Source organism: Arvicanthis niloticus, chromosome 2, assembly GCF_011762505.2.
Source record: "Arvicanthis niloticus isolate mArvNil1 chromosome 2, mArvNil1.pat.X, whole genome shotgun sequence".
Classification (NCBI taxonomy): domain Eukaryota; kingdom Metazoa; phylum Chordata; class Mammalia; order Rodentia; family Muridae; genus Arvicanthis; species Arvicanthis niloticus.
Genome location: NC_047659.1, coordinates 46,357,483 through 46,376,626, shown reverse-complemented (window position 1 = coordinate 46,376,626; position 19,144 = coordinate 46,357,483). Strand labels below are relative to the sequence as shown.

General features: G+C 41.6%; 1 protein-coding gene across 2 annotated transcripts in view; it reads left to right on the top strand.

Annotated features, from left to right (window-relative positions):
• The first annotated feature begins 13,223 nt into the window (after window positions 1-13,223).
• The window catches only part of Tlk1 (tousled like kinase 1), a 117,464-nt gene continuing 111,543 nt past the window's right edge, over window positions 13,224-19,144 (top strand). For both annotated transcript variants that reach the window (XM_034496797.2, XM_076928893.1), the window contains exon 1: window positions 13,224-13,362. In XM_034496797.2, the coding sequence (XP_034352688.1) occupies window positions 13,224-13,362 (139 nt within the window). The remainder of the gene's footprint in view (window positions 13,363-19,144) is intronic.

The window sequence follows — 19,144 nt, the reverse complement described above, 5'->3', positions numbered from 1 at the left end:
ACTAAAACCTAAGCCTCCCTTTCTCTCTGTCTCTGTCTCTGTCTCTGTCTCTGTGTCTCTGTCTCTGTGTCTTTGTTTCTTCCTCCCCTGCCCCCCTTACTGCCTTCCTCTCTCCCTCCTGCCCTTCCTCTCTTCTTTCTTCCTTTCTTTTGAGTCTGGATGTGTTATTTCTGGCTGGCTAGGAACTCTGCACTTCTCTTGTATTTTCTTCATCAGATTTTTGAAGCAGGAAGACACACCCTAAATCCAGGCCACACCTTCTAGTGGCGGTCCTTATGAAAGGACCGGGAAGAAGGAAGTTTTCTTTCTTGCCTGCTGGCTCTCAGTCTCACTGGTTAAGTTCACCTCTCCTGTTCCCGTGGCCAGTATTAAATCAAACTTCTTCAGGGTTCCAGTGTAGACTTGAACGCCAAGAGCTCTGCAGGAACGCTCCTGGACTCCAGCACCAGATTGGGAATGCAGAGAGAGACATTAAGGACTGAACAACTGCCAGATTTGTCTGTTTCTCAGATTTTTCTTTTTTGTATAGTATTCCTTTGTGTGGATATTCCACAATGCATCTGCTCTGGGGGCTTGGGAGCTAAAGTTAGTAGAAGCAGTGCTGCTTGTGTGTGCCCTTCTATAGTTCTCTGAATAACATGTGTTTCTGTTCAGTGTCTACCTAGATAGGATTGATGGGTCACAGACATGTTTCTGGTTAGCAGTGGCCATTGCAGCCACCCATTAGGGCACCTAACTCCTCTCCCACCAGTGTTATGTGAACTGCCCATACTCCAAATATAGCAGACAGTTCACCTTTTTCATTTGAAGCTTTCCAGTGAGTCATAATCACATTTGGCCTTGATTTACATTTTTTTTTTCTGTTAACTAAAGCTGGTAACTTAATCTTTACATTTTTTTGTTTGTTTGTTTTTTACTATTTGATTATTCTCTTTAATGAAGAACCAAGTTTTTGTCAAGTTTTCTACTATATTATTTTAATTTTTCTGTTTTGATTTGTAGATTTGGGATTTTTTTTTCTATATCCTGACTACAAGTCTTTTGTCTAATATATGTTTTGCAGATATCTTTTTCTATTCTTTGCTTTTGCAGGCTTAGAGAGACGCTTATGGATTGATAATTCTTGGTCTTATATAATTCAGGTTAGATTGTTCTCTCACGTTTGTCTAGTCAGTGCTTGGTTTAATACATCTTTGCCTAAATTACGTATGGCTACTCACATTCATAATTCCAGCCCTTGTGAAACTGAGGCAAGAAAATTTCCTGGTCTAGGAATTCAAGGCTAATCTGGTCTGCAAACTATGTTCTACGCCTGACAGGACTATATAATTTGTTAGCCCACCTAAAACAAAAACACATAAAGAAATCCTTACCTAGTTCATTCATGGTCATGAAAAGATTTCTACTATATTTTCTTTTTAAACATTCATATTTATCATTATTATTAATTTTATTTATTTAATTTTTAGACAGAGCATCTCATTGTAGCCCTGGCTATCCTGGAACTTGCTATGTAGAGTAGGCTGGCCTTGAATTCATATTTTAACATCCAGAGCTGCACACAATCCGTCTGGAATCTATTTTCTCATGTGGCTGTCCATTTCACACAGCCTCCAAATTCAAATGATTACTTTCTCCCCCATCCATACACTCTGCCACATATTAATATTTTAAGTTTTTCCAGTTCATCAAACGGAGCACAGTAGTTCATCGTTCATTTTCTTTTCTTGATTCTTTGGACAGTAAGACTCAAGGTAGGACAGGATGTATCACAATGGCAAACAAGGGACAAAGTGTCAGGGATAAATGCAAAGTCAGTGCAAGGGTACCACATTGTAGCAGGAAATGCTGTGTGTGCAGTCATGGAGAGATCCTGGCCACTTTGTCCTTTTTAAAAACCTCATATGAGTGTGCCAGCTCTCCTGCTAAAAGAAGAAGAAGATAATGGTCCTTGGCCTGAGGGACACAGCTTCATCCTCTCATGTTCAGTTGTCTCTATCTGGAGCAGGCCCTGTTTCCAACTCACACAACCACACCCTCACGATCAGCTAATTGTAGTTTTCATTTTGTGAATTTTGTCAGTTGTCATTTGTCGAGTGAGTGTGTGTGTGTGTGTGTGTGTGTGTTTATAAATGAAGATGACTTTTCAAGATTTCTTGCTTTAAATTCTCTTTTGATCTAACGGTGCTATCTTTGACTCATTGCAAGCTTGCTTTCTTACTACATTTTTACCTATTGCCATTACAGTGTTGCTGTGTTGTTTTATTTGGATGCATTTTTTATAAGCAGCAAAGTATTGGATTTAATTTTTAACACAATCTGAGAGGCCTTTTCTATTAATAGGGAATCTAAATTTAATAACCAAATTTATCATACTTGGTGTAGCTGCTGCCGGTTTTGTCTCTGTTTTTGTGTGTGCCTGCTGTTTCTTTTCATGGTTGCTGCTTGCTCTACAGACATTGATTTTGTTTGCTCTTAGCTTCCACTGTGAGTTCAGAAGGTGGACTTCCCTCTGATTCTTCCAGCAAGTTCCTGAGAGCTTTTCATAAATACTTTCTTTCTTTGTTTAATCACACCAATATTAAAAAAAAAAAAAAAAAAAAAAAAAAAAAAAAAAAAAAATGTCTTCTGCCTCGTTGCAGAAGAGGAAACACCATGGTTTTGTTTATTTGGATTTTTTCCCATCAGCCTCTGTTAACCCTTCTTTTTGCTCTTCTTTTAGACTGGGGTTGCAAGCCCAAACATTTAGGGGTGGGGCACGGGAAACAGCTTGTCTTTCTCTTCATAAAGTAATCGCTATTCTGATTTGTAAAATATTTGTAAAATGCTGAAAAATTCAAAATCCAGCAATAAAAACCTACCATCACCGTGCCACACTATATAAAGAACCCTGTTGATAATATTTCCTTTCTTTTTATTGTGTATACATGTTATAGATCAAGACACTTGCTCCTGTTGCAGAGGACCCAGGTTCTATTCCCAGAAGGCACATGGTGGTTCACAACCGTCAATAACTTCAGTTCCAAGGCATACAATGCCTTTTTTCTGGTCTCCTTGGATACCTGGCATGCATGTGGTACATGCACATACATCATGCAGCTAAACATTCATACATATAAAATAATTCTTAAAAAAATTAGAGACTATGATAGATAGTTGATACATACCCCCTTCCCTGCCAACACACACACACACACACACACACACCAACACACACACACACCAACACACATGTCTTATTTGCTATGTTACCTATACCAGTCTTTACTTTTTTCTTTTCTTTTTTTTTTCTTTGTTTGTTTGTTTGTTTGTTTGTTTTTGTTTTCGAGACAGGGTTTCTCTGTGTAGTCCTGGCTGTCCTGGAACTCACATAGACCAGGCTGGCCTCGAACTCAGAAATCTGACTGCCTCTGCCTCCCAAGTTATACCAGTCTTTAAACTCAAGCAGTTTTCAAAAATAGTTTTTTTGTTTATTTGGTTTTTGGTTGTGTTGTTTGCTTATTTTTGAGACAGAGTCTCACCATGTAGTCCCGGCTGTCCTGGAACTCTCTATGTGGACCAAGTTGATCTTAAACTCAGAGAGATCTACCTGCCTTTGCCTCCACAGTGCTAAGGTTGAAGGCATGCACCACTCTGCCCAGTTTTTTTTTTTTTTTTTTTTTTTTTTTTTAAATTCTCGATCCATATTGCCAAGTTGATTCTAAAAAGAACCCCAACATTATAAGTACAATCTAGGGGTCTGAAGAAACGGAATGGCTCAGTAGTTGAGAGCACTGGCTTCTTTTCTAGAGAACCTGGGATCATGTCTCAGCACCCACACAGTGACTCACAACCACCTGCGACTCTCCTTCAGGGGACCAGACATCCACTTTTGGAATCTGAGAGACCAGGCACACAAGTGGTGCACCCACATTCACACAGGCAAAATACCCATATACATAAAATGCAAATACAAAGTAAAATAGAAAAACAAGATGTAATAACGTGTAATATGTAATGTATAATATATAAATTTTAATATAATGTATATTGTATAAATAATGTTATACCACTTCATTATGACTGTATTATTAGCACTTTAGGCTTAGCACCATCAAGTCACTTCAAGTCACTTCTCATCATTAGTGTCTTAGACATCTCCATCAACTTTTTCCAACTCCCATCTTCCAAATCATGAGTTCTTTTTCTGATTCAGTGAGTCATGCTGTTGTGATTCATCACATTATGTCAAACCCATGGGAGAATGTTCCTGAGACGCTTTTTTTTTTTTTAAATCACTAATAAAACTAATGCTTTGTTTAACTTAATTAGAAGGTTTCTTTTCTGTATTTTGAGTAGTTCAGCGGCTTCATTTCGTGGAAGGAAACTATGTCTCCACTCGTGTTCTTGTGCTCTCCCAATCTATCTCATTTGTGGTGCACAGACAGAGGAAAGGGCGGTAGATATTTTAAAGATGCATTTCTAGAGGAGATTTGAAAGTGTGTTGAGGCATCCATACAAGGTAAAAGAAGAAAAAAAAAGAAAAGCTATAAAGATTGACGATTTCAAGACTACATATAACCAAAAAAAAAAAAAAAAAGTAAGAAAAAAATAAAAAAAGTCATGAATGGAATAGATCCAGTGGATCAGTAAGGAGTGTTGGACTTTGAAAAATGATCTAGGCTGCGTTGATATATTTGAAGGCACAGCTGAAATTGTTCCTCATTTAGGAAGCTTCAGGTATGAGCCTCCAGATTCTCCCATTCTCCTTAGCTGCATCCCACATTTGACATGGGTGGTGTTCTGCTTCTCCCATCACCACCTTTAAATTCCATGTGACCCATCTCTGCATCCCCATGGCACTAGACAAAATATTCTGTCTCTAGCAGGTGCCCAATAAATGTTTCCTACACGTGTTTATTAGTCTACAGCAGTCTTTGAGATTGGTGGCTGTACAGGGTATAAGCCATTTGCAAACAACCGCATTCACCAAGTGCCCAAAGTGGATACAAGCTCAGTAGAAACACATCAGCTTGAGGACTCTGGCATGGTGGTGCCTTCCGTTTCATCATACAAACAATTCACTGTACACTTATTATTTTAAAGACATGGCTTTTTCCTTTCCTGCCCACAAGAAAGCACCATTCATTTCCTCTCATATTAACAAGATGGTTGTTTTTAATGCTTCTTTCCATTTTCTTATTGAATACTTATAACAACAGATTTGTTTCCTGGGTATAGAGGAACTTAGAACCATGGTGTCAGGTTATTCTCCCTCTCTCTCCTCTCTCTGTCTCTGTCTCTGTCTCTGTCTCTGTCTCTGTCTCTGTCTCTGTCTCTCTCTCGCTCTCTCTCTCTCGCTCTCTCTCTCTCTCACACACACACACACACACCACACACACACACACCTCTGTCCCCCTCTCCTTTTAAACACACCATTAGATGAATTTTCAAAACTGAACTTACACTTCTAAGCTATACCACATGTAAAAACAAAGTATCCCTTGCAGCCCAGATACCTCTCTCTTACTCTGGCATTTGAACTGCTTTCCAGAGAGAAGGAGAAGGATCAAGTAGTGGTAGTGGTGGTGGGGATGGTGGGGAGAGATTCTCAATATAGCCAACATTCCCACGTTGTTTCAGAGTTTCTAAATGTATTTATGGGTATGTATATGTCTTAGTTTGGTTTCTGTTGTTGTGGTAAACACCGTGACCAAAAGCAACCTGGGGAGGGAAGAATTTAGTTCCTCTTAGAGGTCAGAGTCCCTCATCAAGGAATAGCAGAGTGAGAGTTCAAGGCAGAAACCTGATAGCCAGAACTGAAGCAGAGACGATGGAGGACTACTGCTTTCTTAGGTTGCTTAGATACCTTCCTTACAAACCCCAGGACCCCCAGCCAGTGGATGGCGCTGGCAATAGTGAGCTGGACCCTCCCTCATCCATCAGTAATCATGAAAATGACCCCTGTAGACATGCGCACAGGTCAAATCTGTTGGAGACGATTATTCCATTGGGATTCCCTCTTCTCAAGTCTGTTTAGGTCTGTGTAAAGTTGACAAAAACTAACTTTGACAGTATGCTGTTATTTTTGCTATATATTAAGACAGATTTGTTGAAGAAGGCACTGTGGTAGTCTCAGCTATTTTAGGTTGAATCAGGAGGATTGAGTCCTGATTCAATCCTGCACAGTGCAGGTAAAATGTGTGTTCAAGGCCAGCTAGGGAAGCATAACATTAAAATATATATATATATATATATATATATATATATATATATATATATATATACCATTTTCTCTGGAGATTGAACTCAAAAGCTTGAACAAGCTAGTGTAAGATTTGAGAGATTTTTGTTTTCCCCATGTGTGATACATTTGTATTTTGGTTAAATCTGCAAAATTTAGGCGGAGTATGAGTAACTGATAAATAACCCTGGCATGCAGTTGGTTTAATCCCTTCCTCCGTTTACTTTTCAAATTGTTAAACTATGTCCTGTCAATCTGTTGCACTTTGTATCTGCAAACATTGTATAATCCTCATGTCCTTGGAAGGCGGCTCGCAGTGCACTTTCTGGGAGGGGAACACACTGTTCTAAAGTTGGTTATGATCTTTTAATGTCAGACAAAATGAATCCATTTTGATAATCTTGTACTTCTAGTTCTTTGCTGTGTATGAATTTGGATTTTCTCTACTCTAGTGTACTGACAAACAGGGAAAAGCATTTCTATTGCTGGAGAAGTCAGAGAATCTGTGACTCAGTATCAAGCCAGGGCCTTAGGCAGGCTAGGCAAGTGCTCTGCCACCGAGCCACATCCTAGCCACTAACCCAACCTATTATTCATAAGCCCGGGGATAATATTTTTTTTGAAAAATTTTTTACTACATATATATATGTATATATTATTATTATTATCATTAATGTATGGATGTTTTGACAGTATGTCTGCCTGTGTACCATGTGTGTGCTTGGTACCTGTGGAGGCCAACAGAGGATGTCAAATCCCCTGCGATTGAAGTTACAATTATGAGCTCCCATGTGGGTCCTGGGAGTGAAACCCAGGTCCTTTTGAAGAACAGCCAGTGCTCTTAACTATGGAACCATCTCTCCATCCCATTCTAGAACAATCTTTATAAAGAACGTGGAAGCCCGAGCCTTCAAGCAATGGCTTTGTGAAGTGCACCAGTGCAGGTCGAACAAATCCGTTCACATTTGAAAAGGGTATCCTTCAGAATTCAATGTGATAGTCATCTGTCCGACAGAGGCAGCATATTGAGACCGGAGAACAGGCATCCCGAGGGTTTCAATCTGTGAATATAGTTGAGCTCTTTATGTTGTTGTTGCTGTTTTTTTTTTTTTTCACAAATTCTCTCTCTCTGTCTGTCTCTCTCTCTGTCTGTCTCTCTCTCTGTCTCTGTCTGTCTCTGTCTCTGTCTCTCTCTCTCTCTCTCTCTCTCTCTCTCTCTCTCTCTCTCTCTCTCTCTCTCTGTGTGTGTGTGTGTGTGTGTGTTTAGAGAGAGAGAGCATCAGATCTCCTGGAGTTGGAGTTACAGGCAGCCACAAACTACATAGCGTGGGTTCTGGGAACTGAACTTGGATCATCTGGAAGGCAGGCACATTCTCTTAACCACTGAGCCATCTCTCTAGCCCCTATTTTCCTTTCTTCAGCTGACTCCATGTTGCATGTTGCCCATAACAGTGAGTACAAGAGACCCTTCTATACCAGCCTTCTAAGTGGCTGTCACCTCTCACTGGTTCTTTTTAACCTGTGCGGTTTGTGAGCATTCTGATCTTTGGGTGGTGTCCCACTGTTTTTCCATTCTCTTGTTGATGAACATTTGGGTGGTTTCAGTTTGGGGTCTCTGCAAACAATGCCCAGCGCTTATCTCCTGGTGCACAGGAGCAAGGATTCCTGCAGTATCTCCTTGGAATGGAATTGCCAAGTCGTCCTATCTTCAACTTTACTAGGTACTAACTTAAGAACTCAAAGAGGCTGGTACTGCCAGATTTAGCCAACTAAGGCCCAGAATGCTCAGTTAAATTCAAACATCAAATAATCATAATTCTCAATGTAAGGATATTTCATGTAAAATTTATACTTTATAAACAAAATCACACTGACTTTATTCTAGAACCGGTTTTTTTTCTTTCTTTTTCTTGGTTTGTTTGCTTGTTTATTTGTTTGTTTGTTTTTGTTTTGAGACAAGTTCTCTCTACATAGCTCTGGCTATCCTGGAACTTACCATGTAGATCAGGCTGACTCCAACTCACAGAGTCTTGCTTGCCTCTGCCTCCCAAGTGCTTAGCAACCTTAAGAAGGTCAGTGAACTTTACCAAACCACAAAGTTAGTCAATGAAGAGTGAGTGAAGGGGAGAGGTGTGAGTGAGAAGGAGGGGTGGCAAAACACTTCTTTTCCTTTCCCTGTTGGATGGCCAACCCAGACAGATTCTGAGGTTAGCCCAGAGGACTCAAGGGCATGCTGTCTAGTTATGTATATAACACATTGGCTCAACAAGTATGTACCACTAAATGTATGCCAGGCTGATGCCAGATTCTAGAAGTCAATTGTAAACATGACAGACCCAGGGTACTTGTCTTCACTGAGCTTCAGGCACAGTGAGGAATATGCTAAAGAAGCAGTAGTCTGCTGGCTGATGGGGAGAGAAAGCTGGCTTGTGGTTTTTGCTTACTTGGCCGGTGGGGATGCCTACTATTGCTGATTTAAAGCTGCAGTTCTGACACCACTGAACTCTTAGAAGGGAACTGAAGAAAACAGTCAGTGCTCAGGGTGACAGGAACTGGTTCCAGCATCCCAACGCATGGGATACTTACAAATGACATCTTCATTCAATTTGGCTCAGTTGTGGGCTTGGTGAAAAGGATTCAGATGGCATAGGAATTGATCTTTTTTTCACTTGAGTTGAGAAGAAATCAATTATTAGGAGGTATAAGATACAGTATCATTGTAACTATCGTCCTTATTATTTTGGTTTTTCAAGACAGGGTTTGTCTGTGTAACCTTGGCTGTCCTGAAACTCACTCTGTAGAACAGGGTGGACCTCAAACTCACAGAGATCTCCCTGCCTCTACCTCCTGGGATTAAATGTATGCATTATCACCACCTGACAAAATACATTTTTTTTTACATCTATAATATTGCATCATTTTAAAATAATTTTACTTCCAAAGAAAAATGGAAAAGAATCTAACAGCCATAACTGTAAATGATAGTCACTCTACAGATGATGGCTCAGGTCTCTACCTGCTGTATATGACCCTGCCTCAGGAGACCTTTAGAGACTTCTGCTTTGCTCCCTCACCTCTTTATTGAGCCTCACAAACCCATTCTCATAAAATTGACAGAACACTTGGCCTGGCCCAGATACTCCTCTAGAAGCTTCAGAATGAAGAACCCAGGGCACAAGACATTTTCCCCCATTTTTTCTAGGAAGGGTTCCTGCCATCTCTTCCTTGCCATGCTGACTTCTGCGTTCAGCTGTTTTTCTAGGAATGTTTCAGCCAGGAAGATTGCCCAAAGCCCCTCTCCCCGTGATGTGTCCTAGATCCTGAGGACACATCTCCCCGTCAGCCCTCAGTGGTAGATGTCCCCTTCAGTCTGAATTTGGATTCTTCTGACATTTCCATATTTTTCCTGTCATGCAATCTATTACTTTGTGCTTATTTTAAGTGATTATATGCACATAAATGCAGACACATTTTTTTTTCAAGACAGATTCTTGATATATGTCTTAGTTAGGGTTTTACTGCTGTGAACAGACACCATGACCAAGGCAACTCTTATAAGGACAACATTTAATTGGGGCTGGCTTACAGGTTCAGAGGCTCAATTCATTATCATCAAGGCAGGCATGGTGTAGGAGGAGCTGAGAGATTTACATCTTCCTCTGAAGGTCACTAGGAGAAGACTGGCTTCCAGGCAGCTAGGTGGAAGGTATTAAAACCCACACCAACAGTGACACACCTACTCCCACAAGGCCACGCCTCCTAATGGTGCCATGCCCTGGGCCAAGCATATACAAACCATCACAATGTATGACCCAGTTGGCCTTGGACTCACAGTCTTCCTGCTTTAAGCTACTACCTACGGAGCTACGGTATCTCTGTATACAGCTTATAAAATTACCTATTTATATAATTTTTGACTATAGGCATTTTATGCATAAGTTATTTAAAAGTCATTTAATGAACTTCTCCTGAATATAAAAAAGCACACAATTTGCTGTACACCATTTGGGGAAGGACAGTGGTAGAAACAGTAACTATATAGTCTCACAACCTATACTAGTTGTTAACTTTTTGTGGTATCATCCTTCTAGTCGTTTATTTTTATATAAACTTACAAATGACAATCATATCCATGTTTTACTTACTATAACATACTCTGAAAATTCTGTCTCTACCCTTTGGTATTCTTTGAAGGCATGAGTTTAGATGACGCGTGGCCTTCCACTTTTAAGCTAAGCCCGGTTTTCTGCTTAGCTCCTTATAACTGGAAGAGGCTTCTTTAGAAGGTGGTAAGTGTGTTGTCTTCATCGTAAGCCACAAGAAGGCAAGAACAGAATGTGTCATTGTCCTTCTCGGGCAGCAGCCACAAGCAAAACATAACTGAAGTAACTCGCTTATGCATGTGACATGTACCTTTAAGTCATCATTAAAAAAGGCAAAACAACAAAAAACCCAAGACTGCATAAAACCCGACTCAGCTGGCAAAGAGTCAAAGATGGCTCTGGACAAAGTTGTCAGGAAGGTATCTGTAGTCCAGGCTAGCCTGGTACTCAAAGCAATCCTCTTGCCTCAGCCATCCAAGTGGTGAGACCAAAGACTCGAGCCACCTTGCCTGTCTACCTTGGGATTTATTTACAGTTTGAGTAATTGAACTCTGAATGAAAGTCCTGGAAATGACAGGAGTTACCCAATAACTCTAACCTCTTTGTTGTAGATGGGAAAGTTGAAATAAGGACTTTTTTTTAAAAAACAGTTGTTGACATTAACGTCTGTTCTCTTAACTTCCTTCCTGTCCTGTGTTCTTTAGGATACAATGTGCAAACTAAGCTTACTCTTAAAAGCAAGAGGGGCTGGGGTAGATAGAGTGCTTGCCTAGCAGGCATGAAGCACTAGGCTTGATCTACAGCATATAGAAGACCAAGCAAAGTATACATACATATCATATCAGGTCAGAGGTAAGCAACCAAAAAATGGCTGGTGTATGTCCATACAAAGACTTGTATATGAGTGTTCATGGAAGTATTATAGCAAAAAAGGGGGAATGCAAATGTCGATCAACAGTTCAAGGGATAAGGTGAGATATACAAGAAAATGCAACCATGTGGCTATTAAAATAATTATGTCCAGAGAAACGATTTTACGTCCAGAATAAACAGTGGACACTTCATCTAAAATTCAGAAAAAAATTCAAATTACTCTGTAGCACAGAAAGCAGATGTATGGTTCTGAGGGGGATGGAAGTGGAGCAGGGAGGAGCCTCAAATGGGTAGGTAGAGAGGAATTGTGTGGGCAGTAGATGCTTGCTACTGATTGTACAGGGGGCTTCAGAGCTGTATGCACCCTACAGTGTGAACCAAAGCTACGCACTTCACAGTGAGTCCATTCTACGTCAGTAAAGTTGTTCAATTTTCGACAGTTCTTAGGTTTCAAAAGCTGAATGTGACTGAAAACAGAAGAATCTGAAGCACAGGAACACTCCAGTGACTTCTGGCATAGCTGACAACCAAGGCTCTATTCTGGGATGATAGTTTATCTGAAGAAAACATTACTATGAGAAATGCAAAGTCATAAAAATAAAAAATAGAAATGACATTTTTGTCCCCCCAGTAATCATGTCATTTCCTTATGCCCGCAGAGTTGTTCTATAGCATAATCTTTCTAGTGTTCTATTCAATTTGGTTGTTTAAAGAGAGCAATAACCTTGTCGTATTTTTCCTGAACTACTAGACTGTTCTTTTATGAACAAGATGGCCAATTGCTGGTGTGTGTATGTGGGTGTGCAGAAAGCTATGCTGTATCTATAAATTTTAGCAAATGCTGTAATTTGTTTTGGGAATTCGTCGTTAATACTCAGCAGCAGCACCAGAAACTGGAAATTTCTAGAAACCATACCTTCTTCAAGATGAACACTATAGGTTTTTTTTTTTTTTTTTTTTTTTTTTTTTTTTTTTTTTTTATGTGAATCCTGTAGTCAACATTTTCTGTTTTAGATTTTTCACTTCTATGAAAACAAAGAACAGCTCTACCACACACATGGGCTACCCCACCAGTAGGATTTCTCAATTCCTTTGGTAGATTGTTTTTAAGGAAAGTTTTATTTTCTTAGGTTTTCTTTTCTTTCTTTCTTTCTTTCTTTCTTTCTTTCTTTTCTTTTTTTTTTTTTTAACTATTCCGTGACGACTCCTGTTTTGCAGACGGGTAAGCGCACACTGCCTTTTTTTTTTTTTTTTTTTTTTCCTTTTCTTCTCCTGAGGGGCAAGAAGCAACTCTCAACTTTTCAGTTCCATTTTGAGACTCGGGAGCCGGGCGAGAGCAGAGGCGTCTCGGGCAGGCTGGGTGTGGGGCGCGCTTCGGAGCAGGCGCGCCGCGGCGAGGGGGAGGCAGGTGGCAGCGGGGGCGCGCCTCCCTCCGGCCGGCCCCGCGCACGCGACTCACCGCCCCGCGCCGCGGGCCCCGCGCCTCCCTGCGCGCTCGCGCCCTCCCCGCCCTCGCCCCGCCCGGGCAGGGCCCTCCCCATCCCCCTGCCGGCCCCGCGGCCGCCGCCGCCGCCGCTACCGGAGGCGCAGGAGCCTCGCGATAGTGTTTGCATTGGCGGCGCGTGACGCCGCCGCCGCCGCCGCCGCCGCCGCCGCCCGTAACTGATGCAGAGGTTACCCCGCCGCCTCAGCCGCCACCCACCGCCCGCCACCGCCCGGGCGACGCCGGGGCCCGACGCACTGCAGAGGTGCCGGCAGGTTCCGCCCGCGGAAGTGGCCTCGGTCGGCGCGGTCCGCGCTCCGCCCGCGCTCCGGCCCCGGCCCCTCGGCCCCGGCCACTTGCCTCCCCTCAGCGCTGCCCTCCCCGCCCGCCCTCCGCCCGGCGCGCTCCCTCGGCGGCGCGGCGCTCCCCTCCCAGCCCTCGCGCCCGCGCTCGCCCTCAGCGCGGCCCCCGCCATGACGGAGGCGGGTGCCGGTGCCGCCGCCGTCGCAGGGGGGGAGTCGGGCTCCCAGAAAGTAGCTTGATGAGTGTCCAAAGTAGCAGTGGAAGTTTGGAGGGGCCGCCATCTTGGTCCCGGCTCTCCACGTCTCCAACCCCGGGCTCGGCGGCGGCCGCCAGGTCCCTGCTGAATCACACGCCGCCATCCGGGAGGCCCAGGGAAGGTAAGCGCCGCCGCGCCCTCCCGCGGGCTCCCTCGGCCCGCGCGGACCCCGGGCTGGGGTGGGGGGTGGCGGTTCGCGGGCGGGAGGCCTGCCCTTGCTCCCTGAGCCTCCGGGCCTCGGGGCTCGGGTGTGTTTGCCCTCGCGGTGCAGCCTTGGCGCGCGAGCCCCCTCCCCTAGCCCGCACTCCTCCCATAGAGGCGGTCCCCGCGCCGCAAGCTCGGCCGCCGAGACCGGTAGGATGCCCCTCGCCCGCCTCCGGCTTGCTCTGGGCTGCCTGGGATCCGACTTGGATCCCCAGCGCGGCCCCTAGAGCGATCCCAACGGCAGACCGACTCGTGGGCAAGGCTGCTCGTGCCACCCCTCCAGATGGTTGCAACTTTCCTTCCTTCGCCATCGACTCCTGGGTGTTTGTACGTTATGCTCGTGGGTGCAAGTAGCCTCGTGTTCCTCTCTGCCAGGGGTTGGTGGGGTTTTGTGGAAATTCCTGCTTAAAGGTCCCTGCAAAACACGCACCGAGATCGGTTACAATTGTTTTCTAAGTTTTCTGGCTCCTTGCATGCAAGTGTTCTGCCACCAGATGTAGCAGTCACACAGCTAGTAAGGCACCTAGTGCTTTTGACTAAAAAATGAACTTGCTGCATTTAACTTTAAGTATACTCCATAAAATGGAATTTGGGAGAACACTCGTTTACCAGGGAAGAAAAAATTTGCATCGGATCTTTTTTAACGCGCTTTTGTCTGGAAAATGCGTAGCCTTGTTCGTTAGCAATCGGTAAATGGGTTGTTCGCTCCCGGTTGTCTTGCACAAGGAGATTATCAGCACCTTTTAAAAAAGAAGAAGAAAACGTGTGGAAGTCCAGCAGTCTAGTAAATCTCGTAAAGAAACTCTGACCTTCGCTTTATGAGTCGTTAGGATTATTGTATTCTGAAAATATGTCTATATTTATTATCCATAGCCTTGATAATTACTAATCAAATGTTTCTTGCCCGGATCCAGGGGTTGAGGCATAGCATTCTTTGTCATTTTGTTCCCGTGAGCATGTGTGAAAGTGACAATAGGCTCAAAGATTGACGTGAATATGCTCTAGAAAATTCATGGGAAGATTTGATTTATGGCATCCATTAAACATGCCGAATACGTTGACAGACATTTTCCCTTTTCATCTTACCCTGACACTGATTTTTCATTAATATAAGAGCTTATTTATTGAATGACTTAATCTGAGTTTTTCCTTCTGTACTTGAAAATTTATGTTTATGTATATGTATAAACTTGAAAATTTGCAAGGAAATGGTTTAAAGTGTGTGTTATGAATAGGGCAGTTAGTGCTTGTAGCATGTTTCCACTTTGTAGTTTCATTAAGATGCCTAATGATACTGTGAGTTTCGAAAGACTATCTTGGTTTCTAGAGTACTATACCTTTGATAAATAATTTCTCATTGATTTCTCAAGTGTTTATTGAGCCATTACTATAAGCCAGGACCCGTATGTGATAATCTGCTGAGTGCATGTTGTTGGTTTAACAGTTGACTTCTGTTATCAGTCCTGGGAGTTTGGCGGCCGACAATTCAGATGGCCTTTCTAAGTTTAGCCCCTAGCTAAACTTACCATCTTAGGTGTGCCTGCCCTTCCGCACCCTTCCTGAAGATGAGGCATTCTGACTGGTTGGAATAATTTAATTCAAACTTCCAAATAACCAGGAATCCTGCTCCCCTCCCTCAGCAGTTTTTGTTTTGTTTTTTTAAAACAGGTTTTGTTTTTTGTTGTTAACCTAAAATAGTGAGTCTTAGTTAATACTTGAAATCCAGAAAGTTACGCTTGACACCAGATTTTCCTTCCTTTTCTCCCTTTCGGTAGAACCTCAGATAAAGTGGGCCAGTGCTGTACTACAGGGCTGCACCCCAGCCCTCATAATTATAAGGTCAGTTCTTTTTTACTAACCATGTAAATTAAAACTGTTAACCTCCCTCCCCCACTGCCATTGATTTTGAGGCTTGGCACCATGTTCTTAAATTTTACCATGGTCTACAGGAATTATCTGTTGGATCCCCAGGATCAAGACGGGGATGCTGATGTTTACCATTGAGTAGAGTCCCAGGTTTGGTTACAGGTGTTTAGTACCTTTTGCAGGTATAAATGTTAATATGCTGCATAAACTGACAAAGTTTAAGAACTTTTTGACTTCAAGGGAGGCCTAGTAAGACATTGAGAAGTGCTGATGGAACTTTTTTTTTTGGTTTTTCAAGACAGGGTTTCTCTGTGTAGCCCTGGCTGTCCTGGAACTCAATCTGTAGACCAGGCTGGCCTCCAACTCAGAAATCCGCCTGCCTCTGCCTCCCAAGTGCTGGAATTAAAGGCGTGTGGCACCACTGCCCAGCAGTGCTGATGGAACTTGATTGGAAACACTGAGTGACTGTATCAAGAAGAGGCTAATCTTTGTTTCTTGAAAACCTGAGCCAAATTAACTTGCAATCCCAGAAAAATGTTAAGTTCAAAGGATGTTTAGGTTCATGTGTGTTTGTGAACTCTTTTGTTAGTTGTTTTTAAGTTTTTATTTCATGTCTTGAGTGTTTTGTTTGCATTTATGTATATACCATATAGCATGCCAAGGCGCTCAGAGAGGGTTCTGGATCCCCTGAACTGGTGTTACAGATGGTTATAAGTCGCCATGTGAGTGAGGGCTCTGCAAGAGCAGCAAGGCTATGCTGAGCCATAGCGTGAGCCCCTGGTGACTTCTTTTAAGTAAATGAAACTTTGAAAGAGGTTAAAGATACGCCATACGTATCTGTGAAAACTATCTTGAAGATTAAAGGTCTGCACTAAGCTTCAGGATTTTTAAGATACATGTGGATGGGCTGTTTTCTTTGAGTACAGAATTTTTTTGTTTTTTGTTTTGTTTGTTTTTTTAATTTGTAAGATTTCTCATAAGTGCTCAGCTGGGTTTCTGTTGGACCTTTTGAGCCTGTAATCTCCAACACATTTTGTTGCCTATAATACTCTTATTAAGGGGTGGAGAGTTATGAAATTTAAGATTTCAGTTGGGCATGGTGGCATACATCTTTAATCCCAGCACTCTGGTGGTAGAGGCAGAACTCTTTGTTAGTCTACAGTGAGTTCCAGGACTGCCAGGGCTACATAGAGAGACCCTGTCTCAAAGGATGACAACAAAAGAAAAAAAAGGGGGGGGGGGACACATTTCAAGGGAAGATCTGTTGAAATCTAGTAACTAGTGTCTTTTGGCTAAATAAACTGATTTTAGTTTTATTCTTTGTCTTTTGCATGTTAACATATGGTTACTTTTGAATTCATTATTGCTAAAAAAATTAAATGATTGATTATTCAAAAGTATCCTTTTCTCCTCAGTCTTGCTAGTTATGAGTAACTTCTTTTTTGTGAAGAATGAAAGTGTTTGTAATGGACAATATCACAGAGCAGCAAAGTTGCTGGTTTCAGACAAGTTTCTGTGTTTGAAGACTGTGGTCCTTAGAAGAATAAGTGTTACTCCTCTAGGGAGATATTAAAAATAAGATGTGGACTTGCAATTCCTTGAAATCACTAGCTAGAAGAGGACAGGGTTGTGTATCTTTTAGGGTTGTAACTTAAGAATCAGTATTAGCAGAGCAAGAGAAAAGAAAACCTAGCATAGAGGGTCTGAAAATCTGAGAGATGCTATGTTTTTTTATATGCTCTTAGCACCCCTTTATTCTACTTAACATTACTAAGGATTCCAAAAGATCATTTTTATGTGACTTATTTATTAATGCTTGCTGTATTAAAACTGAGAATTTCAAAAGTCTTAATTAATTTTAAATCTAGTTACACGTTAAGTGAAATTTTGTAAAAAATAAAATTACATTCTAAAATGAAAGAAAATAGTGTAGTTAGTGGTATTTTATATTTTTTACATATGATCCTTTTGGCTTACTAGAAGAACAGCTGGATTTTGCTCCTGCTTTGTATCTGTTGTGATATGTTTTGATTGAGATGTATGAAGTACTTAGCCTTTTCAGAATGACTGTTCCCTGATACGACACCAAAAACTACAAGTGGTAGAATTTTTTAAAAGGTTACTGGCAATGTGGAAGTATTTCGTACTCCAAAAGTACTCCCCAGAAAGTCAGTGAGCCATATATTCAGCCTAGGGAAGACTAAAGAGTGAGAGAAACACATGGGAGACATAAATTTCAAAAACATTAGGGAAAGTAGATTCATTCTCTTAGTCTAGAAAGAACAGAGCTAATTCAGCAAGGTGAAAAAAGTTAGTGTAAATTTTGAACAAGAACATAAGAACCATGTAGCTGCTAAGCTGCCAAGCTTGTCCAAGAGTGGGAAGAAGTATTTAACTCTGAAGAATGTAGACTACAGAGACATTTTTGTGGGGGAATGAAGACTCTTAGATTGGGTGCTCTTGGATTTAACAAGTTAATGGTGCCATCTATTTTAAAAATACTAACTTTCTGGCATCTTTTCTTTAAGAATCCCTAATTATAGTTAAACTGTACTCATATACGCTGAATGTTTCAGATGGTCTCAAGTCAGTAATATGGCACTACTGTTGGTTTTATTATTCTTCTGTATTTTGTTGTGATTTTCCTCTGAGGATTTTCTGGAGTCAACAGGATCAGTCTTGTTGAAATGTTGCTAAGTTCTCTGTAAAATATAATAAGCTCTGAAGCCATTTAGAGAAGTGAGTACTGCTAATGGGACAGTTTAGTAGAGGGGAATACACTGAGCGCCGGATTTTTAGAATACTTTGGGGGGCCAGTTTTCAATTTTGAAAGAAAAATTATCAATATAGCCTAGTCTTTTGTTTGTAATAGCTTATATGATTTTAGAAGTAATATGCTTAAGCTGTTTAATGTTTTTGAAGATATAGTCAGAAATGAGGAAACATGGAGGAAAATGTTTAAATTGATCTCTCTTGAATTAAACAATGTACATTAAATAATAATCTGGATATAAAATAAAATCAAGAATTTTAATTTTGTATTCTGAGGGTTGTACTTGTAATATTACTTAACAACAATTACTTAACAATTACTTAACAACAATTCATTTTTAAATTTTATATGGAACACAATCTCTTCTGTATGTTGGGTTTTTAGGTGTTTGAAATTAGGCATAAATTCTTTTTAACATTTTCAAAAGATTTATTTATATGTGTAGTTGTCTATGTGAATGTTTGCTCATTGAAGAGGTGGTGGGCAGGCATGTTCACATGTGTACAGAAGCCAGTTTGTCAGAGTTAGAGTTACTGGCTTTTACCTAGCCTGCTATGTGGGTTCTGGGAGCTAAACTCTGGTCCCAATTGCGTAGCAAGTGCTGTTACCCCATGAGCCATCTCTTCAGCCTCTCTCTTAACTTCGCTGAGGTGAATAAGTAAATGTATTCACACCTCCAGCTTGAGATTTCATTTAAAGTCTTTTTTTGTTTGTTTGTTTTGTTTTTTGGGTTTTTTGGTTTTTTCGAGACAGGGTTTCTCTGTGTAGTCCTGGCTGTCCTGGACTCACTCTGTAGACCAGGCTGGCCTTGAACTCAGAAATCCACCTGCCTCTGCCTCCTAAGTGCTGGGACTAAAGGCGTGCGCCACCACTGCCTGGCTTAAAGTCTATTTTTAAAATATATGATTCATTGAATAAATATTTTAGATTTATAACATGAAAATTTAGAGCAGTGAGGTATTTTTATGTTTGTTCATTTGTAGCTTTTGGTTTGTTTTGAGACAGGGTCTTAGGTAGCCCACACTGGCCAGAAGCAGCTGAAGAGCCAAGGATGAGCTTT